The sequence below is a fragment of the Cajanus cajan genome, chromosome 2 (genome assembly GCF_000230855.2).
Source record: "Cajanus cajan strain Asha chromosome 2, NIPB_CcT2T_4, whole genome shotgun sequence".
Lineage (NCBI taxonomy): Eukaryota > Viridiplantae > Streptophyta > Magnoliopsida > Fabales > Fabaceae > Cajanus > Cajanus cajan.
Genome location: NC_138518.1, coordinates 20,251,617 through 20,276,855, shown reverse-complemented (window position 1 = coordinate 20,276,855; position 25,239 = coordinate 20,251,617). Strand labels below are relative to the sequence as shown.

Below are 25,239 nucleotides of genomic sequence, written 5' to 3'. Positions count from 1 at the left end.
TCGATTCTTGTATTTTGCCTTTGTTATTATCTCCATAAGTCACGGTTCCACTTTCTCTTTCTTTTAGGGATACAAACTGGCTTTTATTCCCTGTCATATGTCTTGAGTAGTCGTTGTCCAGATACCACATTGTTTGCTTGGCATTCAAGCACACCTACAATAAAGAGAATAAATTTGTTTTGGTACCCAAAGGATCTTGGGTCCTCACATGTTAGTGCAATCATAATTCAATTTCTTAATCCATACAAACTTTTCACTATGAACACCAATTTTCCTTATCATGCATTTTTAAAAGCTAAGTCTAAATTTCATGCAGTAATTACATGATATGTGAGAAGTTGTGGATTTTCTTTTAAGCTTTGATGCTTCATTTTTCTTTTTCAAAATAGCATATAAGTTCTTGCATTCTAAACATGGCAATTTCAATTTCTCATTTTCTGAATTAAGCAAATAAATATTTTTTTCAAGAAAAGAGATTTTCAATTCCATTTATTTAATATTGCCTTTCAATTTCCTATTTAAAGAGCTTAACTTCTTAGCTTCTTTATGTAAATCACAGAAAGCATCATGTAATTGATCATATGAATATATGGAAGAGTCTGAATCACTTACCTCATAATCAACTTCATGATCAGCCATGACACATAGATTAGCTTTTTCTTCACTATCTGTCCTACTAGAAGTTGTTGAGTCATTTTCTTCCCATGCTATGTAAGCCTTCTTTTTCTTTGATATGAACTTAAGTTTCTTTTCCTCATGTCCTTGTTGTTTTAGGTTGGGGCAGTCAACCTTCATGTGTCCAGCTTTGCCATATTCAAAGCATTTAAATTTAGGAGAGGAGTTGTCACCCTTTCTAAAGAATTTTTTTTTATCTGCAGATTTCCTTTTGCTGTTCTTCCTTTTCATGAACTTTCAGAATTTCCTTACCATTAAATTCATATCTTCTTGTTCAAATTTGTCCTCATCACTACTTTCTTCTTCTTTACTTGAAGAGTTTTCCAGTTTCAGTCCAAGACCTTTGACTCTCTTGTCTTTTTGTTCTTCTTCAGCCATTATTGTCATGTCCATTTCATATTCTTTAAGTTTCCCAAATGACTCAACACTTGTCAATTGAGCCAGATTCTTAGATTCTGTTATTGCAGTCACTGTAGGTTTCCATCTTCTATTTAGTGACTTTAGGACCTTGACATTTACTTCTTCTTCATCAAAGATTTTTCCTAAGCCTTTCAAGTGGTTGATGACGTGAGTAAACCTCTTTTGCATATCCATGATGGTTTCTCCTAGTGTCATTTTGAAAGTCTTATATTCTTGGATGAGAGTATTCTTTCTAGCACGTTGAACTTCAGGAGTTCCTTCATGTGTCACTTGAATCAAGTCCCATGCTTCTTTAGTTGTTGTACAAGCTAAAATTCTAAAAAAATTCATCAGAATTTAATGCAGAATGTATTATATTTGATTCCTTTGCATCATTCTCAGCTCTTTTAATCTCATTTTGATCACAGCTATCAAAAGGTTTTTCTATCTCTTTTTCATTTTCGGTTTTAGTAGGAATTTTGTATTTGATAATCATAGCCTGCCATATGCTTCTATGAACGAATTCCATAAAAATATTCATTCTTACTTTCCAAAAGAGGTGATTATCCCCACAAAAGAGAAGAGGTTTGTTTATAGAGGCACCTTCAACAAAAGGTAATTGATTACTAGCCATCTTAAGGAGTTTGTGGATCTAACTTGACTAACTAACAAGTTCTAAGCTCTTGATACCAGTTGTTGGTCCTAGTTAACTAGAATCTAGAATGGGGGATGAATAAATTCTATCCTAAGATGACTCTAATTTTGAAAATTCTTGATCAAAACCTACCAAGATATCTAAAACTCAACCTTTACTAAATTTGATTTAACAAATAATAGTAGATTACAAGGTTCATTACAAAAGTATCAAAATATCAAATTTACTATAGCAAAATAATCACTTGTAATCAAGGTTGATTTTATAATACCAATTTCTTAATCAGTTTTAATTAAAAGAATAATATTCAGAATATATACAACAACTGAAATATCATATGTCAGAAATCTTGGAATTCTTTAATCAATAAATTATCAAGATTCTTCAAGAGATAAGGGTAAGAAGATTAAGAACATAGAAATTTATATTGGTTCAGCCATCCACTTGGCCTACATCCAATTTTCTTGGATTTAGCACCCCACTAAATCAAAGATAATTCACTATAATATTGTTTACAAACACCATGCACATACAATATTACAAGAATTCAAACATACATCAATCTTGACACCACAAGACTGAAAACGCATAAATTTTTGTACCACATTGAAATTACTCGAGAAATCCCACTCAAGATTTCAAGATCTTATATCGAGACACCCTATCTCAAGAGATACACCATTCAAAATGAAAATACAAGTTTAAAGATCAGAAAAGATATCACCTAATTTCGTGTAGATATTGATCTTTCACAATTGAATACACTTCTTCAATCTCTTTCGTTAAGAAATCATGTTCAATCTTTGCACTTCTTGGTTTTTTAGAAAAATTAATTGATCAGCCTTGATTCTTATTTTTGAAAGTAATCTCTTTCTCTAATGTTCTTTTTTCAAAACAAATTTCCAATTGTTCTCTTTTAATTTCATAAAAGATAGGTATTTAAAGTGCAAGATGTGATTCAATTATACAGAGTAATAACAAATGATGGAATCACACTAAGGCCAAGAAGACCAAAAGGTGATATATTGAAGGAGACAATAGGAATGGGTTAGTTTTAAAAACCATAAGAGGAGTGTGCCTACTTTTGGGCCTTAGCTCCAACGTTTTTTATTAGTATAGGATTTATTCCTATTTTACCCTTTTCTTTAATTTCCCATTTTACCCTTGTATTTTCGGGTGACTTAGTCATAGGATTTATTTTTACTTCTATTTCCCATTTTACCTTTGTATTATAGGGTGCCTTAGATTATAGGATTTTATTTTATAGCTAGGGTATTTTATTAGGGTTAGAAAAAGGCCTAGACATATTTTTGGAAGTATTGGATTTGTTTTTGGACTTGGTAAGGCTTAGGCCTAAGTGGAGGGAACCTAGGATGCATGGTCTTATCATGCACCTAGATGTAGCTTAACCAAACCCAAAGATTCCATCCTTGGCCACCAAGTAGCATCTAGGGTTAATTTAGGTTTTATTTGAAGTGCATCTAGCATGCATTTTTCAGCCAAGGCACTCTCAAATGCAACCCTAATGCTTCCTTCCTTCTATAAATACCCTAGGCTGTGCAACTTGTAATCACTTTGGAATTTATGATATTAAGAGAGCCTTTGAGCCTTCATATTCTTTCCTTAGTCCCCTTGGTCATTTCGGCCACCTATCCTTCTCATCTTTACCGTGAGTGTTCTCACCTTTAGGAGTGGCCTTCATCCATCAATGAAGTGAGCCAAAACCCTAGAGTACCACCTTAGCATTTCATCAAAAACCTAGCCTCCATAAACACCATTTGCCCATCTCCATCACCAAGGCTAGATACCTCGAGTTCCATGATCCAAGGAGTCCGGTCTTCCTTCTTTGATGCTCCTAACTTAATCCATGCAAGGAGGGTTGCCATCATGTGGTATCTAGAGCCAATGGTTCTTCAAGGGTAATTTCTAGTCTAGTTTTGTTTCTTAAAAAAAAATCCGATCATGTCATAAGTCTTCTTGCTTGTCACTAAAGTTCTGCTAAATAGATCATATTCATGTTATATTCTCATGGTCTATGTATCTTGTTTTGTTCATTGATTCATGCCATAATTTTTCTTGTGAATCATCTTGGTGCCTAAGTTTCTTTGTAGGAACCGTCCATTTTTGTTTAAGTTTGGGTGGATGGAAAATTTTGTGCATGATAAGAAAAATGATGATCATGTGTTTTTATTTTATAATCTATCAAGTTTTTTCATAAGAGTATGATTCTCCCTAATTTTTCTTGAAAGAAAATTCCAAATACACATGCCTAAACACTTTCATGATCAAAATATGATATGCATGCTATATGTTTGTTGAAATGGTTGTTGGATTTAGAGTGCTTTAGAGAGTAAATCATGCATGCTAATTAGTCCTAGCATGTTCCTTGATATTTAACCATTTATGTGTGATTTGTATCTTTGCACATATTGCTAAATTCAGCCAGCTTGCTTTCCTTTTCCATTTGCATTTAATATGAACATGTTTTGCTTGATAATTTGAGGTTGAAAAGTGATTATATGTGCTTATTTTACTTTTGGACTTTATTGCACATAAAGCTTAAAGAAACTCAAATTATTGACTCATTAAGCCATAACTAATTGCTAAAAGGATACCCCAAATTTTTTCTAATCAAAATCAACAAACACAAGTGTAAAACCCAAGCAAAGGAGGAATAATAATATTAAAAAAATAAAGAAAGAAAGTGGCTGGACATTATCATTAAAAAAAAACGTGCCAAAACAAGTGAAAAAAAAATGCAAACAAAAGGGATCCTTTGCTAGACTTGTGGACTTTTGGAAAAATTTTCCTACCTTAGCAATTGGAGTTATTCTTTGGACCTTTGGATTATATTTTAGTGGCTGAATGACACTTTAAAATTTAACATGTTAAGTGCAACATTTTATCAAACACTTGCTACTCAATTCTAGTGTCATTCTAGGAATTAATATTTTGAGTGCTTGCCTTTCTTAATGTGCCTTAGTTTTAGTTTTGTGTCTTCTTTCTACTCCTAAGTTTTGTCACATTTATCTTCACTTGAGTTTGGTCTTCCTAATTGTGAATTTTTAGTTTTTATTTCATTTGACTCTTGTACACTTGGGTGGTTTCCTCTTGACCTAGGTGTGGAAAGCTCCTAAACTCATCATATACATTTCGGTGAAATGATTGGAGGAGTTTTCTGATTTGACTCCAAGACCTTTAGAAGGAGTTCTACCATCGAAAAGAGTGAATACACCATTGAGAGGCTAACCTTGGGTGTTCCTTGTGAAGGGGTGGAGAATTGAAGACTAGAAAATCTACTTTTATTGTTTACATTTCTCTTTTGCACAATTTCTTTTAGGCCACTTGTGTTCTTGGCCTTTGTTTCATTGTTTTTTTTTTTTTTGCAATTGGCCTCTTTAAACCTATTAGTTTTAGGGTAATTCGAGTAGTTCTTATGGGAGTGGCTTGAATACCACCAAGGTCACTTCAAGCTCCCACCCTAAGGAATCCGACTAGCACATGCTTTAGTTGCTTTCTTTGCATGCTTTAGTGATTTAGTAGTATAATTGCTTAGGTCTTTTACTTTAATTGGTTTCATTTTAGAAGGCTTCAATTTTCCTACTAGGGGGCTGTGCACACACACACAAACTTAATTCTTGTGCAAAAATTGTTTTTGTAAGAAAGTGTAAAATGGCTTAGTGATTTTTACTTGAAAAGGCTTGGTTTTTAAATGATTCATATTAGTCCACCTCCCTTGATAGTTCAATTTGTACACTTATTCCTTTTTATACTAATCTTGCACCTTCAAATACTTGTGAAAACTTTTCATCACTCACTCTTTACGAAAACCTTTTTGAGCCAACCTTTTGAAACATATTTGTGAAAACCTTTTCTTGATCAAAGATGAGTGATCACTCTAGTGTACATGGTCATAACTCTTATAGTAGTAGGCCTAGTATTAGGGGTAAACTTAGGGAATTAAAAGAGTACATAAGAAAAAAAGAAGAGGAAAACACAAGAAGGGAAGAAGAGCTTAAGAGAAGAGAAACAGAAAATGCAAAGAATAATGAGGAAATAAGAAATTTACTTGAAAAATTGGTTGTAGAACCTAGGGGATCCAAACCTAGGGTTGTTCCAACTAGGTCTCAAATAGGCAAAGGGGTTAGAATCCCTAAGTATGCATGAAGAAGAAAATACAAAAAGAGAGGAAGAACTTAGAAGAGAGGGAAAAGAAAAGAAAATACAAATAAAGAAAGAAAAAAAGAAGAAAAGTATGGAGAGATGATGGAATCACACTAAGGCCAAGAAGACCAAGAGGTGATATATTGAAGGAAGCAAGAGGAATGTGTTAGTTTTGAAAACCATAAGAGGAGTGGGCCTACTTTTGGGCCTTAGCTCCTACGTTTTTTATTAGTATAAGATTTATTCCTATTTTACCCTTATATTTAATTTCCTATTTTATCCTTGTATTTTGGGTACCTTAGACATAGGATTTATTTATCTTGTATTTCCTATTTTACCCTTGTATTTTGGGGTGTATTAGTTATAGGATTTATTTTTACTTGTATTTCCCATTTTACCCTTGTATTATGGGGTGCCTTAGATTATAGGATTTTATTTTATAGCTAGGGTATTTTATTAGGGTGAGAAAATAGGGCCTAGACATGTTTTTTGGTAGCCTTGATTTATTTTTGGACTTGCCAAGGTTTAGGCCCAAGTGGAGGGCACCTAGGTTGCATGGTCTTATCATGCACCTAGATGTAGCTTAACCAAACTCAAAGATTCCATCCTTGGCCACCAAGTAGCATCTAGGGTTAATTTAGGTTTTATTGAAGTGCATTTGGCTTGCATTTTTCAGGCAAGCACTCCCAAATGTAACCCTAGATGCATCCTCCCTTCTATAAATACCCTAGGCTAGCAACCTTGTAAATACTTTGGAATTTATGATATTAAGAGAGCCTTTGAGCCTTAATATTCTTTCCTTAGTTCCCTTGGTCATTTCAACCAACTATCCTTCTTATTTTCACCGTGAGTGTTCTCACCTTTAGGAGTGGCCTTTATCCATCAATGAAGTGAGCCAAAGCCCTAGAGAACCACCTTAGAATTTCATCAAACACCTAGCCTCCATAAACACCATTTGGAGTTAGTGGAAATATACATAGAAGGGGGGTTGAATATGTGTGTGTGTGAACAAGGAAATTTAAAAACGTTTTCGCAAGAGTTCTTCGTCTAGTTCACTTTTGAATATCAGACAGTTATGCAGATTTTGCTTAACACAGAATTACTGCATTTGAAAGATTTATCGTCTGCTGTAGGAAAATATTTCATATAACAATAATGATTAAGGTTCTTGTATTTTCCTTTTCAAGATGCTTTGCTTAAGGATAAGCAATAGATGAAACTTCCTGTATAATATGTTTGTTAAACAAAATTTGCGTTTTCGTCTGAAAAATGGTTTTAATGAGATTTATACAGTAGACAAAGTTTTCAAGAAGATTTGTAAATTAAGAAGTGTTCACGTTTGAAGAATAAATAAAACAGTGCAATCATTTTTATACTAGTTCGCTCAATCTGAGCTACGTCCAGTCTCCTTCAATTGAAGGGTTCCTCTAGATATGAAATGAAGTACACAAGTATTGTTGACCACTTCTGGTCCGTTGACTTCACTCATCAACGCTAGTATATTCTTCTCAGCCTCTTCAGGCTAGCAATGAGTATTATGAACCACCCAGGTTAGAACCACTCCTGGTCCAAGTATTCTCGACCACTCCTTGCCCGCCAGCTTCACTCACCAACGCTAGTATTCTTACACCACTTCTGGTTCAAGTATTCTCGACCACTTCTAGTCCGCCAGCTTCACTCACCAGCGCTAGTATTCTTAAACCACTTCTGGTTCTCCAAGTATTTTCGACCACTCCTGGCCCGCCAGCTTCACTCACCAGCACTAGTATTCTTAAACCATTTCTGGTTCTCCAAGTATTTTTGACCACTCCTGGCCCACCAGCTTCACTCACCAGCCCTAGTATTCTTAAACCACTTCTGGTTCTCCAAGTATTTTCGACCACTCCTGGCCCTCCAGCTTCACTCACCAACGTTAGTATTCTTAAACCACTTCTGGTTCTCCAAGTATTTTCGACCACTTTTGGCCCGTTGACTTCACTCACCACAGCTAATATTTTCTTATCAGTCACTTCTGGATAGCAGTGAGTATTCTTTGACAAGCCCCTCCGGGATTTACATGTATTCTTTTCCTAGCCTCTTTAGGCTTTACAATGTTAGCTAGAGGGTTTTGGTTTGAGTGTATACATAACTCTCACAGAGAGGATTGGGAAATTTCCTACACTCAGTAAGGTTTGCTACCTTAGTTTTACAGAGACTTGTGTTTGAGTGTTTGGTTTACTCTCATGGAGAGGATACATAGGTTTACAACACTCACTAAGGTTTTGTTCATCACTAACATTTCGAGCACCTTAGTCTATAGAGATAAAAATACAATATTACATTGTACATATGACTATGTATGCTCATCTCTAGTCTTTGTCTCATGGGCTTGATATCACTCTTTTTCTTCTAATCAAAAAGCCCTTCTTTTAAGGTTTGAGGTAGTGATATATATATTGTTGTTGATTCTGCCTGTTGCTTGATTTTGAATATGATTGTGGATGATGTCTGAGTTTTCCTCTGAGATCTGAGTCTATTCTTCATGATAATTTTCGTCTGCGTCTGATCATTTCATGTGCTTCTCAAGCTTTGGATCTTCGTTGACTTTCTCTTATTAGATTAGTCAATGTGTAATTTAGAAATTTGAACTTCGTCTGAGTATTGATGCATTGACTTCTCCTTTTAGTCTAGTCAACTCTGTAGATAGACTTTATTTCCATCTGAGTTTTTCTTTGGTCTGTGTTGTTTTTCTTGTCATGAAGTCGACTCTTCTTATTTGTGTTCACCATCTTTCACCTGGTATATTGCGTTCTTGGTTATGCATAGTACATCTTCGTGTGCTATTAATTGTTGTCTGGTGCATGTTCATCCCTTTCGTCTTTTGATCTTGTTGTTATTATTTTTGAATGATTTTGGCCACATAAATCTGCTCCTTATCTGAATTTGGATGTGTCTGCTGACGAGGAACTCTTTTGTTGATGCAGATAGGAGATTTCTTCACAGCTATGTAGATCTTCTCATTTAATGCATTTGCTTGTATACGTGAGATTTCTCTAAATGGCTTGTTTCCTTCTGATGTCTGACTCTAATCATCACTTGGGCATCCTTGTACTTTGTGCATTAGTGTGACTGTACAACGCTATCTTTCTCTGAAGAGTAGGTGTCCTTCTTCTGACATACGCAATTTTGACTTGTGGATTTGTGCTTGTCTATTCTTTCATCTTTCCTTTTTTTTAACTTGATGTCCTCGTGTGTTCCTTTGTGATTTGAGGATGATGTTTGTTATGAGCTTCAGACGTGCTTCACTATTCTCCGACTTCTTCTAGATACTTAAATCTTCGTCTGAGAGGTAGACTCTGGCATTTCACTCTGTCTTGGTCAAGTGTGAGAATGGACGATTATGATTTCGTCCGGAATGCTTATTCATCTTTTGTTACTTGTTCTCCTGGCACCTTAGTTGACCTATGTCTTTAACTGTTCTTTGTCTGGTTATTTGTCATGCTTTATCTGATGATTTCACAGGTCTTAATCATATACATTGGCTTGGTCTTGTATGATAATTGGTTCAACCCAATTCTTGTTCTCATATTTTTCTGAAACACTAATACACACGTTAGTAATAACAATATGCATTATATTTGTCTTCATTCAAAACCTTTGTGGGGCTTACGAATTGCTTCGTCTGACTTAACAACATTCGCCCATCTCCATCACCAAGGCTAGAAACCTTGAGTTCCATGATCCAAGGAGTCCGGTCTTCCCTCTTTGATGGAGGGCTTCCATCAACAAAGGTAATTTATTACCTGATATGGTAATCTATTACCAGCTCTTCAAAATTGAACCAAGAACATAAAACTACCAGGGTAATCGATTATAGGATATGGTAATCGATTATCCCGAATTCATTAAGACCCATTATTGAGTTTCATTTTGTGGTAATCGATTATCCCGATGAAAACTTTGATTCTTCAGTCTTGTTTCAAGCTATATAGTTTGTTTTAATCTATTACCAACTTTGGTAATTTGTTACCTTAGAAAACACTTGAAAATCATTTTTCAATAATAGACTGGATAATCTATTAACACAGAGGACATTTGAATATCCTTTTTCAGTAATAGACTTGGTAATCTATTACCCTGAATGGTAACTATTAACAATGTTACCTTGAAAAGTCTTGTTTGAATCAAGTCATATTTCTATGTTTAAACTTGGTAGTAAATTACCTTTTCATGATAATCTATTGTTTTATGTTTACACATGGAAATAATAAAAAATCATATTCTTGGTTTCTTAAAAAACTTGATTAGTTCTTGAATTAAGCATTCATCATCATCATCATCGAACATAAAAAACACAAACACAAGCCTATATCTATTACAATCAATAAAATATCCTTTTGCATAAGCTTAAGCAACATCTATATAATACATCATCAAAACTAAAATAATCTTGAGGAGTCTTCAAGATGCCCATCATCTCTAACAGTCTCCATCATCTCAACAACGACATCTGGGGTAAAGACGTGAGCAACTATTGTTAAGTTAAAAGATGATCTAGATCCCTTGAACTAAGTTTTTTAATGATAACAAATAAAGCATTTTGATCAAGAGAAAATGTCTGCAAAAATGTCTTTGAAAAATATCTTTGAAAAACTTATTAGGTGAAGTGTAAGACACAAATCATCAGTGACACATTGTAAATTAGATGAGGCATATAGTTTGTCTCATACACCTTAAATATCTATCATTTATTGGGACTAACAAAAAAGTTTGTATTGAATGCATTGCTCCTTAACATATTGAACCAAAAAGTTGTCTTGAAACTTACAAATTTGTTAAAGAGAAGAACCATGCTTTTCATCAGAAGCAAGATTCCTAAAATCACATAGAAAAGTAGATAAAGTCACTACTATAGTTTCTTTGCACTAACATTGCTTCTACAAGCTCTATTTGGTATGAAAGGTTGATAAGTAGCCTCCTTGATCAAATAAGAGGTATCACTTGGTGAAATGCATTTAATGATCGCGTTAAATGAGTTGAACAGTCACCTGCCATCATAAGGAAAAACAATGAAGATATACGAAACAAACTTGTGAGTTGGATTCAAAGTATAATAAAGAAAAAGAGACATACATATGCATCAACGTATAGACACACTTATGTAACGTTCATAACCTTTGTTTATAAATCTATTATTTCTTGTAAACAATGATTGCTTTTTACTAGTTGTACAACGTCTAAGTGAGATAAACACAACACTTATGTAATGTTTATAACCGTTGTTATAAGGTTGATCTTGGAGAAACATGTCTATAAAAGAATACATTTTTAAGCTTATAGAGAGTTGTCTATAAAAGAATACTTGTTTTGAGCCTAGAGAGGCTTGTCTATAAAAGAATACTTATTTTGAGTCTAGAGAGACTCATCTATAAAAGAATACTTGTTTTGAGCCTATAGAGGCTCATCTATAAAAGAATACTTGTTTTGAGCTTAAAGAAGTTTGACTGTAAAAGAATACTTGGTTGTTAAGTCTGGAGAGAAAAAGAATACTTAGGTAGTTGCTTGAAGAGGCAAGTCAAAAAATACTTAAGATTGAGCCAAAAGTGGCTTATTGAAAAAATAAACTTATATCTTTGTTTAAAGATAATGAAACTCAATTTGGTTGGATTGAGAACTAGACGTAGTCTTGGTGATTGAAATGAACTAGTATAAAAATTCCCAATATTCCATTTGACTGCTTGTCATACTCAATCTGACCAAAGTCACTACTTCACTATGAAAATCGTGTGAGTTTTTGATATATACTATTCAACTCCCCCTTTTAGTATTTATGTTTTCTCCATAACTATCAACAAAGAAAATAGTATCATTGCTTTTTTATCTAATGTGGAACCAAAGAAAGCTGAAGAAGCCTTAGAAGACAAATCATCGGTTGCTACAATGCAAGAAGAACTGGATCAGTTTTAGAAGAGTGAAGTGTGACACCTAGTATCACCTCCAAAAGATCAAAAAATAATTGGTACTAAATGGGTGTTCAAGAACAAACTAAATAGTAAAGGAGAAGTAGTTATAAACAAAGCAAGATTGGTTGCACAAGGTTACAATCAACAAGAAAGAATTGACTATGAAGAGGCATTTGCATTAGTGGCTAGACTAAGAATATTGATAGCCTATGAAACATATCAAGACATAGTCTTGTATCAAATGGATTTCAAAAGTGAATTCTTGAATGTCTTCATCAATGAAGAAGTTTATGTTAAACAACCACCAGGTTTTGAAGATAAAAGAAAACCTCAGCCTATATACAAGTTGGTTAAAGAATTATATGAATTGAAGCAAGCTCCAAGAGCTTGGTATGAGAGATTGAGTAGTTTCCTTCTGCAAAATGGATTTACTAGAGGGTGACAGATATCATTTTGTTAAGAAAAACTCAAAAAGTTAATCTTTTGATAATGCAAATATATGTGGATGACATTATATTTGTAACCACCTCTTAGAAGATGCGTATGGAATTCTCATATTTGATGAAAGGATAATTTGAGATAAGCATGATGAGGAAATTAAAATCCTTCCTTAGATTGCAAATCATGTAACTATATCATGGTATATTTATTCACCAAGAAAAATATACCAAAAGTATCTTGAAAAAATTCAAAATGGATGAGGCCAAGGTAATGAGCACACCCATGCATCCACCAAATATCATCTATGTTGACTCAGAAGGTAAATCAGTCAATGAAAAGGAATATAGAGTTATGATTGGATCCCTTTTATACTTAACTACCAATAGACCAAATATTATGTTTTTTGTTGGATTGTGTGCTAGATTTTAGTCTTTTCTGAAAGAATCACATGTAACAACCATAAAAAGAATATTTAGATATCTTATTGGAACTACTAATCATGGCTTGTGGTTTGAAAAAGGATCAATGTTTGACATAACAAGATATAGAGATGTTAACCTTGATGGTGACAAAGTGGAAAGAAAAAGTACAAGTGAAACTTGTCAATTTTTGGGAAATTCCCTTATATCATGGGGATCTAGGAAATAAGTAATAATTGCTTTATCCACTACAAAAACTAAGTATGTAGTTAAAGCTACATGTTGCTCATAATTGATTTGGATCAGAAAACAACTCTTGGATTACTCACTCAAACTTTTAAGGGTTCTTATGTTATGTCATAATACAAGTGCAATTGAATTGTCCAAGAATCTCATTCAACCCTCTAGATTGAAGCATATTGATATCAAGCATCATTTCATTAGAAACCATGTTTAGAAGGGAGACATTAAAATAAAAGTTCACTAAAACCAAGTTTTAATTTACTGATATCTTCACCAAACCACTCTTAGAAGACAAATTCAATTTTATTAAAGAAAAATTAAATAAGAAATGTATGTCTAAGATTGCATTGTGATTCATATTATGCCTTAGTCATTTTAAATTCATGAATGAATTCTAGGATATGATTGTGCATAAATTGGATACACATAGGAGTATACCTTATGATTAAATGCACCTTCTAAAGAATATAAGATAATATTCTTAATTAAAAAAATTAAATAGAAGGATTCAATCATTAGGGCTAAGTGGTAATAAAATATTACCAATGTATGCCCAACGTCAACTTCTTTGGAAGTTACAAGAGTAATTAAACACTCATTCCTTCTTCCATTACTATTTGAATGAAATATAGTAATTCCCAAATTCTCTCTAAACCTCCTTTTCCGTGTACTTTTCCTCTCAATCTACTCCAAGCCATTCATTCTCTTCATTCTCTTTATTTGAAAATGTCCAAATCATGTTTTCTTCCACACACCCGATAATAAAAGAAAAAGGCAAAGGGATTGCATCTCTAGACTTTGTCACTCTTTCCAGTAGTGACGATGATGTATGAATTCTGGACTCACCACCAAGACCCACTTGGGATGTCTTCAAAACTCCTAAGGGGATGTCCATAAAGCACTTAGTAACACACGCACTAAAGAGGAAGTATGAAAGCAACATTGGCCTATTTAGGCATAAAGACCTTATTAATGTCTTTAATAAGCCTTGGAAAGATAAGAAGGTTTTTTATGATCATACTACCAATTTGAAGGGCATCAAGAAAATAGGATAGAATCTCCTTTGTTTTGTCAAAAAGACAAGGATGGAAGAAGTTCCTCAAGCTCAAGAGACCATCCTACCCTAGATTGGTAAAAGGGTTCTATGCTAGTGTAGACGTAGATGAAGATGCCAACATTATATCAATCAATCTCAAGGGACATGATATCTTGCTTATTGTGGAATCTCTGGGAAAGATTTTAAGATTACCAACTAATGGATTGGATTTGTGGACAAATTGGTATGAGACATTGTAGGTCTCAAAGAAAAAGGTTATAAAGAAGGTCTTGGAGGTGGGTGAACAAGAGTTGAAAGCCTCCAATTTGAAGTCATTTGGAAGAATAGTTTATAAAATATGGCTTCATTTGTTGTTGCTAAGGGTTGAGACTTTCCAAGAAGTCACATATCAAGACTTGTTGATCATTTATAGCACATGTAAGTAGATTCGTGTTTTCTTTCCCTACATTATTTTTTAGTTAATGATCAAGGAAACAAAGCCCTTAAAGGTGACCTCATGGGTCCCTTATGGCATGTTACTGACCAAGGTCTTTGAGCACTTTAAGGTGCCTTTAGAGGATGAACTTGTTAATCATATGCATACTAAATAGAATGTTAATAACTTAAGACACTTGAGGTTCAAGCCTCATCCTAGGATGAACAAAATATGTGTCTGTTCTAATGAATAAGGCACTAAGAAAAAGAAAGAAAAAGGATAAAAAGAAAAAGGCCAAGAAGGAAAATCTAGAGAAGCCTCCTACCACACTTGAATCCTTTCACAATACAACAACTTAGTTTTCATAGGCTTCCTCTCACCTTGATTTTTCATAAATAATTGCCACCTGGTTGAGATTGGGGAAGAAATTCAAAGTTAAGGTTGGTAAGAATTCCACTCCTAGTATTGACCCATCTGTTCACTCAAAAGATGCACCTTTTGAGCATGATCAGATACTCCCTACTACTACTACTAATGCTAATAATGATGTTCCTACTACTATTATTGATGATGCCTTTACTATTCATGAAGACCCCTTATCCTCCTTTAAAGGAACAATTTTTGATACCCTTGTTCCAAATGCTCTACCCATAACAACCCTAGAGGAACCACTAAGGGCTCCCCTTTTTAATCCTCTCAAGGATTTAAAGGCCACTCTAAGACTCTTCCATAAGTCTAACAGTGAATATTTCCACATATAATTGTCTCCTGTCCCAATGGACCTATAAAAGAAGAACTTATTTTCCCTCTTATTGTTTCAAATTCATTAATTGTAGGAGTTCTCACATAGTTGAGGATTTATGATATTGATTTTGAAGCCTTTGCTTCATGTGATTTCCTAATGGCTATGACCCCTCCATTTTTGCTACGACTGAACTAATTGAGGAACTAACAATGTCTATTCGTCCTACTTTAATGGTTGATCCTACCACTCTTTTATTTGGTAAGGATTTAGTGTTTGGCACTAAAATTTTGAATTTGTTATTAAATTTTTCTATTTTTTTATTCATCTATCTTACATCTATCATATCAAGGGCCTCGAGTTGGGGAAGCCTCCTTATTGTCACTTTCTTTTCCTCTACTTTATCCACTAGTTCCTAATGAAGTTGGCCCCTCTCAAGTTCATTTAAAAGAACATGCTACTATACCTATTAGTGGCCTGATTCAACCTATTTGCCTTGCTTTTGATGAAGACTTCTTTGAGTATGAGCTTGAGACTAAACCTACTCAAGCTAAACCTAGTGTCTCTAAATTTGCTGAAAAAAGACTCTCAGATATGAAGAAACAAATTTGTCTCTTAATGATTTCCTAGACAGGCTCCTCATCCTGGAATAATGGATAACTACCAAGCTTGTTCCTAGAGTCATTCTTGAGGTGCCCCCACCTCCTCATGCTCCTCATCCACCTTTCAGGGAAATGGACTATCCCTCATCAAAGTCTTTAGAAAATTTATTTCCTTCTCCAAGACAGAGTAAAGACCTTTTTGACCATGATAAAAAGGGGAGAGTTTCTAGGGATCAAGTTCTGTAGATCAAGTTTTAGAAATCTAGTTTGTAGGATTTAATGTGATTTGCAAATTTTATGGGTAACTATATAATGATAATTCCTTTAGTTGAACTTTGTGTGTAGATTTTGTTGAATCTGCATTTTGATACCTACTTTGTGTAGGTTGCAATCTAACTTTTTGTTACAAGATGCTTAAATTGAATGTCATATATCATATATTTATTTATGCCTTTTGGTGATTGAACAAAATATCTGATCTAACTGTTTGAATGATAATTTGACAAAAGTGTTGTTAATCTAAGAAGTGATAACTATATATTAACCGATGAATCTCTTATATGTATTAATGCATGTGTTGAGGGGTAGTTTATTTGATAAACAATTCTTAGATTAAGGGGGAGTGAATATGTACATTGTATGATATAACTTTTAAGAAAACTTACTGAAGACTTTATTCAGAAGGCTTGAAAGAAAAACCTACTCAAAAGGTAGCTTATTAGAAGAAAAAACTATTTGTACCAGAAAAGACAAATGCAATGATGTTAACCCTACTTAATATTTGGCTAGCCTCAATGAATCTATTTTCAAAGGCTATAAAGGATAAACAATGGACTCATTTTGAAGTAAGCAAGATCAAAGAAAAAAATCAAAACCCAAGCTATAAAGTTGTAATCCTTTATTCATACTTTAATTTATTTAAAGATCTTCACTTTAGCATTTTGTATCAATCTTGTAATAGAAAAATTAGTGTGAATCTTCATTAGTGGAAACTCCATTAGAAGAGAACTTGTTGTAATCTTAGCAATGTTCAAGGTTAGAAAACCCAGTGTTGCAAAAACCTTTCTTGCCTAGATTTGAGAATGTAGGTGTAGGAAGGAAGAAAGGAATCATAATAGGTGTTGTGTAATCTCATAGCAAGTGGTTGTGGGGTTATTTTTTTGAGCAGGTGGTTGAGTTGGAAAATCTCAACAAATGGTTGAGTGTTGCCTACTAATAGTAGTTGGTTGTCTAGTAGTGTTTGTGTATCAGTAGGGGGTTGAGTTGTTCTTGATCAGTAGTTGGCTGTGATAGTGAAAATTCCTCAACTTTGTATAAGGATTGGATGCAGCCTACTTGGTGTGAAATAGTATAAAATTTTTGTGCAAGCTCAAAAACTACTTTTTGAATAATACTCTAATTTTCAATACTTAGAAGGCTTACCTTTTGAAGAATAGAATTTCATAACGATTTTAAAGAACAAAACAATTGAATCTTTTTCTTGTAGTATAACATTCACTTCAAAAAAGACTATAGGAAAGAAATATACTCTTCAAAAAGTTACCCTAAGACTAAACCATCTAAGGAGAAAGATGAAAAAAAAATCCTCAAAAGAGAAGGAAACCCCCAACACTATTTCTAGGACTAGTAGTATTCAGTGCTTCTAGTATCTAAGGAAAAGTCACATTGTTTTTCAATACCCCACCAAAAAGACCATGATCTTAAGGGGAACCAATATAGTAGTCAAGAGGAGATTACATCTTCTTCCTCTACCTCTAGTGAGAGTGAAGAAGAAAGGGGAATATAGTCTAGTAGAGACAGAGCTTACCATGTGATGGTGAGAAGACTTCTTGGAAGCCAAATTTATGAAATAAACCAATCCCAAAGAGAAAATCTTTTTCACACAAGATGTAAGTTTTCTTTTTTATATATAAAACTTGTTGTCTCATCATTGTGGACAGTGGATCTTGTAATAATTGTTATAGTACAAGGTTGGTTAATAAGTTAGTCCTTATTATCATTCCCCATCCAAAGCCTTATAAGTTTCAATGGTTGAATGAAAAGGGGAACTATAAAAATGATGTTTTATGAGATGTGGTTCCCATGGAAGCTTTTCATATTTTGTTGGGAAGTGATGGAAAACCCTTTAGAGAGACTAGATTGATGTAGCTCTCCTCCAAGTCTTCTTGAATGGATCTTTCCCCTTTAGTCTCCTCCTAGCTTTTTCAATGGCCTTTAATGGTGTTAGGAGCCATCATCCAACACATATGAAGAGGTAGAATTCCCCTTGGTTGACGCCACACTCTAGGAGTGATGTCACTCCAAATCTCACCACACTCAAGAGAAGATAAGAGAAATGGAACAAGTTTCAAGGGAGAAACAAGCTTTGAGAGAGAGAATTAGAGAAAACCCAATCTAATTCACATAAACTCCAAAGTGCCTTTCGACCATTGCATGTGTTTTTACATATAGAAGTTTGGTTGGCTTATGGTGCAAGCTAGACTAACCATGGTCAAGTGGAACCATGGTTAGTTATCTTGTATTTAAGCTAACCAACTTTAGTTACCTTCTTAGAAGCTCATGGAGCAAGCTAAGTTAATTCTAGTTTAAAAATAACCCAGGTTAGCTTAAGTTAACTCTATCTACCTAACCTAATGATTACTTTTAATTAGTTTGTTGAGATGTCATTTTCAAGGCCATACATGGACTTATTTTAACAATCTTGGATGGCTTCCTCACCAAGCTTGGATGTCCAAACCACTTGCTTAGGCAAATGGATGTCCAACCTTGGTGGATTTGAAATTTGTTTGGGCCATCCAAGCCCAAATAAGTCTATGGTTTAGTCTAGTTACACCTCCCTAAACTACTAATTACACCTTTAAAGAAAAAATACAAGGAAAAAAATCCTATATTACTTAACCCAAAATACATGGTCAAAAAAATATCCTATACAATATGTACAAAGAGACTAAACAACTAAAAGAATGCATACTCTAGGCTTATCGTCTTCTCTAATAGTTTTCTCTAGTCTCCTTACCATAGACCTTATAAAAAATCCTATGGTTTTCAAGGATGATCCTCTATCAGGAAAGTCATGTTAGTTTGACAAGAAAGCTATCCATAATGGCCTTATCAATGAAATAACCCTCACTCACATGGATGAAAAGTTTGTGTTGTATCCTTTGACACCTTCACAAGTGGTAGATGATCAACTACAAATGAAGCATAAGAGAGATAAGGAAAAGAAAAAGAGAAAAAAAGAAGAAAAATACACCCTTAAAGGATTAAAAAGGAGGTAAAAAATAGTTATGAATGATAATGTCCATTCCAAAAAGGTAGTCAAGAAAGATAGTCATTTTGCTACAAAAGGTGATATTAAAAGAGCTCTTTACCTTAAACAACCTCATTACGTTCTTATGTACAAAGGAACACTAGTTTGTACTACCATAAAAAGATTGAAATTCCACTTCAAGGGGTACAAAAACTTCAGGAAGAATTTGATGATACATTTTATAAAAAGGGTCCTAAGGGATTATCACCTCTCAGGAGAATAGAACATCAAATAAATTTAAATCTTAGAACATGTCAATCTAATAAGCCAAATTATAGGACTAATGTAACACCCAATTTTTTTTAATTACTTATGTGTATAATTTTTTTTTTGTAAATTAGTATATGTTTTATTGTAATAACTACGTAATAAATATTATGTAAAAAATTAGATTTAAAAAAATATAAGTAATCTGTAACTTAAAAGACAATTTATTGAGTATAGATTAAAAATACATACAATTAAGAAAATAAGTATCTAAATTAAAATTTTGTAAGGATTTAACTTAAAAAATTTATTATACTAAAATGTTAAGCTAAAAAATTATGAAAAAATTATTCAATAGAATCTAAAGAATTTTATTATGTTATACTTAGAATAATTAATAAATATGTCTAATTAGATTAAATTAAAATACAAGTTCTAACCAATCAAATTATGACACATAAGAAAATTATAATTAATTAAATCAAAATTAATTAAATTATTAGTTTTACAAAACTATAATTGATTTGTATGATAGCTACAAAAATTACTCCCTACTCACACCCTTTTAAATTACATGTAGATATGAAGTTTCATTTTTATACTAGTTATATATAATTGGATTTGACTGCTTTAAAGTTGAAAATTCTTTCATTAAAAATATAATGTAATAATAACTGTTGATTAAAAAATAATAAATATTTTAATTAATTTTAAATTTTATCATAAATGTATTTAATATTATCCTAATTCTCAATCATTGAAAATTTAATCATCTGTTACTATTACGATTTTTTTCTTCTAAAATACACTCCTAGTTCTAGAGGAGTTAAATCCTATGTAATTAAGGTTCAGAATCGACCAATTTTATTCATTAAAAAGAATGCACAAATAATACTATTTGCTTTGTATTTTTTCGGTTGAAAATTACAGCGTCGAAGCATCACAAAAGTTTCAAACCTTTGGATCTGAAATCAACGGCTGTTATACACCTAAATGACGTGTCCTTCGTAAGGAAAAAAAAAAATACAAATACTGGGAAGAAGGAACGCGAAGGAGGGAAGTGCAAGTGCTGGAGGCTTAGCGTTTTCTTAATGGACCGAACACTCTGCCTCTGTCTGCTTCTCTTCACGGCGGCTGTTGCGGCGGCGACTGGCGGCGCTGAACACAACCACACTTCCGGCGGGCTATTATGGCCCACCGCCGCAGAGGAATCCGATCCGCCACCGCCCACGGATGACTCCGACTCCGACTCCGACGGCGGGTTTTCTTCACTCGACGGCATGTTGCAGTGGGCTATAAGTATGATGCTGTTTTTCTTCTTTTATTTATTTATTTATTTTCGAGTTCTTAAAATATAAAATATAAGGTTGTTTATGTTATTTTTAAATAATGTGTTGTCATTAGCTCATGAACAATGAACATGTATTTCATGCATCAAATTAGCCTTCGAAATTCGCGACATAAGAATTGATTTGATGGATGAAATACATAATTTTTCATGCTTTATGAATAATAATATCATGGAGTCTTTATAAGAGACTAAAATAATCAAAATTGCAATTATAAGACTCCTTTGGTTAAATTGAATATGAGATTAAATTTCTGTATTATTTTTTTTATTTTATATATATTTTTTTACTTTCATTGCTATAAATAATCAATTTCTTTTTTTTTTAAATTATCTTTGCATAGGTCATTCTGATCCTGGAAAGTTAAAGGAATCAGCAGAAGCTCAGCAACGGCTTTCGGCAAGCGATCTGCAGAAACGTCAAATAGAAATCAAGGTGCATGTCACTTGCACATAAACTAATTCTACTAATTTTTCTCGTGTGTGTGGTGCTATGTATGTTGATTATTCACTTATATGGTGGCGATTAAATAGGAAACACTGGAGAAAATAAAGATGCCTTCTGATGGTGAATTGATGAAAATTGCGGTACGTGACTTGAATAATGTCTCTACATCCTTGGAAGATAGGCACCGTGCTTTGCAGGAGCTTCTTGAGCTTGTGGAGCCGATCGATAATGCAAATGGTGGGTGTGTATGAATGTTTTCATATACCATGATGTTTACTCATGAATTCAAATGGCAAATGCGGTTGATTTGGCTGCAATTGCTCGTGTGATGCAGTTGGGGAACCTCTAAACCATGGTATAACGGCTGTGAAATTGCGGTTGAATACTGGAATTAAAACCTTGCTTTGTTGATCCCCAATATAGTGTTTGTTAGGATTCTAGGCCCAAAAGAAAGAAAATTAAATGACATAAGGACTTCATTGGATGGTGTTAGATATTAGGATAATAATGTATTTAGTTTAAATGTTATTTCATTCTTCCCAAAATAGAATGATGACTATTGTAGGATCATCCTCAGTAGTTATTAAGTTATAAATATGTATTCTCTTAGCCTTGGAAGGCAAGTATGAAAATTAACTATTTTGTTAGTATAGAAATGCTATAGGAGTTTCCTTTCTTATATTTTTAAAGAACTTGATGCGTGCACTAGAAAAGTCATTCTTAGCAATCTCCAGGAAAAAAAAATGCTAATATCAGACTCTCTAACACTCTTTGTTTTGACACACTCTCTATGGAAAGTTCGGGTGGGTCCCTCTAAATACATAGGTCTCGTTGCTGATTTGGTGACTCTTATTCTCAAACTAGCGGGATTCATGAATTTCAACTAATAGGAGAGACTGTTGGGAAGAGTGTGCTAGAGAGTGTATTTCTTGTACTCCTCATCTCCAAATAGATGCTTTGAAATTTAGAAGCCTCAAAGTCTGCTTATGTTATGTGCTTTAAATCGTTCAATACTGGCTTCCCCTGGAATCTTGTCAGTATTACTTCCTGCGTGATTTATGTTAGCTGAACGTTGGAAACAAATTGAAAAGAAGATAAGGTAATAAGAGCCTGTTTGAATGTTTGAATATAAGTATAGAAATGTTTGAGTTTTTTTATTGAAAAATATTCTTTATTTTCAGTAAAGAAACTTCTAAAAACACTTCTAACTTGCATCCAAATAGGCTCTAAATACTTTTAGATTAACATAGATAAACAGAGTGGATGATCTAACGTTACTTGTGTTTTGCTCTCTATTGAATCATACGTCAAGAACAGACAGTGGTATGTGTTCTTTTTCTATTTTTATGTGTCACTTGCTCATCCACTTATTATAATACAATGGTAAAGATTTTCATATATGATACAAAAGAGCATTAGTTAAGACTTTTATTTTGCTTTTGTTTCCACGTGTTAGAATTCTTCTTTCCTGTGTAATGGTGTATTTCTGATAGATATTCTCGTGTTTACCAGATTTAAACAAACTTGGGGGACTTCTTGCAGTTACAAAAGAGCTTAACCACTCTGATCCAGGTATAAGGACAGTTGCTGCATGGGTTATTGGGAAAGCTAGTCAAAATAATCCAAATGTTCAGCAGCAGGTTTGTTGTTTGTTTAATGATTAATGGAATTTTACGAACCTTTAAGCATTGATGGAACCTAAACAATATAGTAATGCTGCCAAATTTCAACATCCCAGATCTTGGAATTTGGAGTGCTCTCAAGGCTGATGAAAATGGTAAAGTCTAATTCCATAGAAGAAGCCAATAAAGCATTATATGCTGTTTCAGCTTTGATTCGCAATAATTTAGATAGTCAGGAGTTGTTTTATGCTGAAGCTGGAGGTTGGATGCTTCAGGTGACCTATCTAAGGTTTAATACTTTTTTAATTTTATTTTGAAATTACTTGGTAGAATTGGCAAATGACACTGATAAATTTTTAGGATATTTTGAGCAATGCCAGTCTTGATATCAGACTGCGGAGGAAAGCTGTACTTTTATTGGCTGATCTAGCAGAGTATCAATTAGAAAATGTAGATAGAGATGAACCACCATTTTTTAATGACCAAGATCTGTTGAAGTCAGTGGTTGATTTAACTGCATCAACCGACCTTGATCTCCAAGAAAAGGTGATTGTTGACACAGCACCTATAATTATAGTTAAAACATTGTCAAAAGACCTCTTTTCTTGTGACTAACGAATACAAATTTCTTAAAAACCAACATTTTGAATCGCACCCCTTTCATATTATTGTTCTTAGTATGTCTACATATGAAATTGTTCAATACCATTCCTGTGTTTCAATGTATTCTGTCTCAATGTGCTCACAAATTTTGCATTTCTGGGAGACAGTAGACATACCTAAGGAGATAAATAGGAAAAAAAATAGTATTATATTTGAAACAAAGGAGTATATTCAGTAGAATGAGAGTGAGGGATTGTTTTAAACTATTCATTTACAGGTGATCTTTATTTCAATTTAGTGTGCATGCATGCAGATTATATTTGGGCATACATTCTTCTATAAGTCTTGTCTTCACAAATTGGTCCTTTTAGCAGTTCATGTTGAGCCTTTGGTTTGATTTATGGCATTTCTTCTGAGATGTATTAAACAGGCCCTTGTTGCGATTAAGAGTCTCTTGCAATTAAGAACCACTAAAGCTTGGGTTTTCAAGGACTTTTGTGCTTTAGGTGATGCACTGAACAGAATGAGGCAGTTGTTGCATGATTTGATGGTGGATGAGTATCAGAGAGACTACGTGATGGATGTGGAAAGTCTTCGTGTTGAAGTGGAACATATTTTCCATAGAAAGCTGGTAAAGCAAAAATGAGTTGCAACTCCCTAAAGTTATGCTGTTGATCTTGTATCATTATCTAGTTTCTAGAGATTTCTCACAATTTTGATTCTTCTTTAGACGTTTGATCAATGCATGTTAAAGCTATTAATATTAATTTTTACAGTTGTACAGGTTAATCCCCGAAAATTTACTAGCATTTGTGATTTCTGATTTAACTGTATTCTACCTATAGACTTTTTATTTATCTATACTATTAATGTATGTCTATATATTTACAATACGTCTCATTGGTGTACATATTCTCTGGTCTGTATTGTTTATTAACTTTCAAAATATCCTACCTCTCATATTTTCTTTATTTAATTTTATTCATTTTTTTTCTACTTAAATTTATTTTTAAACATCTCACACCCTTTAAATAACTATTAAAAATTTATGACACATTCTAATTGTTAATTACTCACATATTTAGAATAATTTTTTTTATATTATTTATGTTATTTTTTACATAGAATACACTAAGACACAAAATGTTTTTTTTTTTACTTCAATATATATATATATATATATATATATATGTATATATATATAGATACATATATATATAGAGAGAGAAAAAGTTATAATAATATTAGTATAACTTTTACTAAGTTTAACATCGTTTAATAATTTTATATTAAATATAAATTTTGTAAATTTAATTGTTAGATTGGAAGTTCATATCACTTTATATGTTTATATTAAATTTTGTTAAAATTGAACAGTAATTTAAAGGTAATTAAAATATTTATATTTAGTATATTTTGAAATGTATATATTACGTCAATTTTATTTTATAAGAATAAAATATCAAATTATCTTAGATTATTATAAAATCTTGGACATGATCTATGAGTAAAGAACTTTCAATCTAACGGTTAGATTTAGAAAATTTACATTTAATATAAAATTATTAAGTCATGCAATACTTAGTAAAAGTTATATCAATATTATTATAACTCTCCTCTCATATATATATATATATATATATATAGATATATATATATATATATAATGTTAAACATTTTTTTATGAAGTAATAAAGTAGCGAAAACTTGAAAAGAAATAAAAAATAGTTATAATCAAATGTATTTAGGTACTTCATATACAGATTATTTATTAAATAGATTCTTGGCATTCATTTTGTATCTTATTAATGGATGTACGAATTATTTTCCTAAAAATAAGGTCGCGTTTTTTAACCTTAGAGATTGCGTTTTATTTTGTATTTCAAAAGCTTAGGTCCGATTGTTTATAAACTTATTTTTCTATAAATGTACTTATTTTTGTTTTTT

The 25,239-nt window shown here is 32.9% G+C and overlaps 1 protein-coding gene across 1 annotated transcript; it reads left to right on the top strand.

The window, feature by feature from the left end:
• The first annotated feature begins 20,314 nt into the window (after window positions 1-20,314).
• Window positions 20,315-24,185, top strand: LOC109793582 (ARM repeat superfamily protein). The gene is made up of 7 exons (XM_020353050.3): window positions 20,315-20,570; window positions 20,964-21,055; window positions 21,154-21,304; window positions 22,580-22,707; window positions 22,806-22,964; window positions 23,050-23,235; window positions 23,723-24,185. Exons 1-7 carry the CDS (start codon window positions 20,363-20,365, stop codon window positions 23,936-23,938), a joined length of 1,140 nt encoding a protein of 379 aa, XP_020208639.1. The 5' UTR covers window positions 20,315-20,362; the 3' UTR covers window positions 23,939-24,185.
• The last annotated feature ends 1,054 nt before the right edge of the window (window positions 24,186-25,239 follow it).

Bases quoted from the DNA above. Each gene is read 5' to 3' on its own strand.
- LOC109793582 (XM_020353050.3), top strand. From the start codon at position 20,363: ATGGACCGAACACTCTGCCTCTGTCTGCTTCTCTTCACGGCGGCTGTT. The intron at 22,708-22,805 runs GTTTGTTGTTTG...TCAACATCCCAG, and splicing joins ATCCAAATGTTCAGCAGCAG to ATCTTGGAATTTGGAGTGCT. The intron at 22,965-23,049 runs GTGACCTATCTA...ATAAATTTTTAG, and splicing joins CTGGAGGTTGGATGCTTCAG to GATATTTTGAGCAATGCCAG.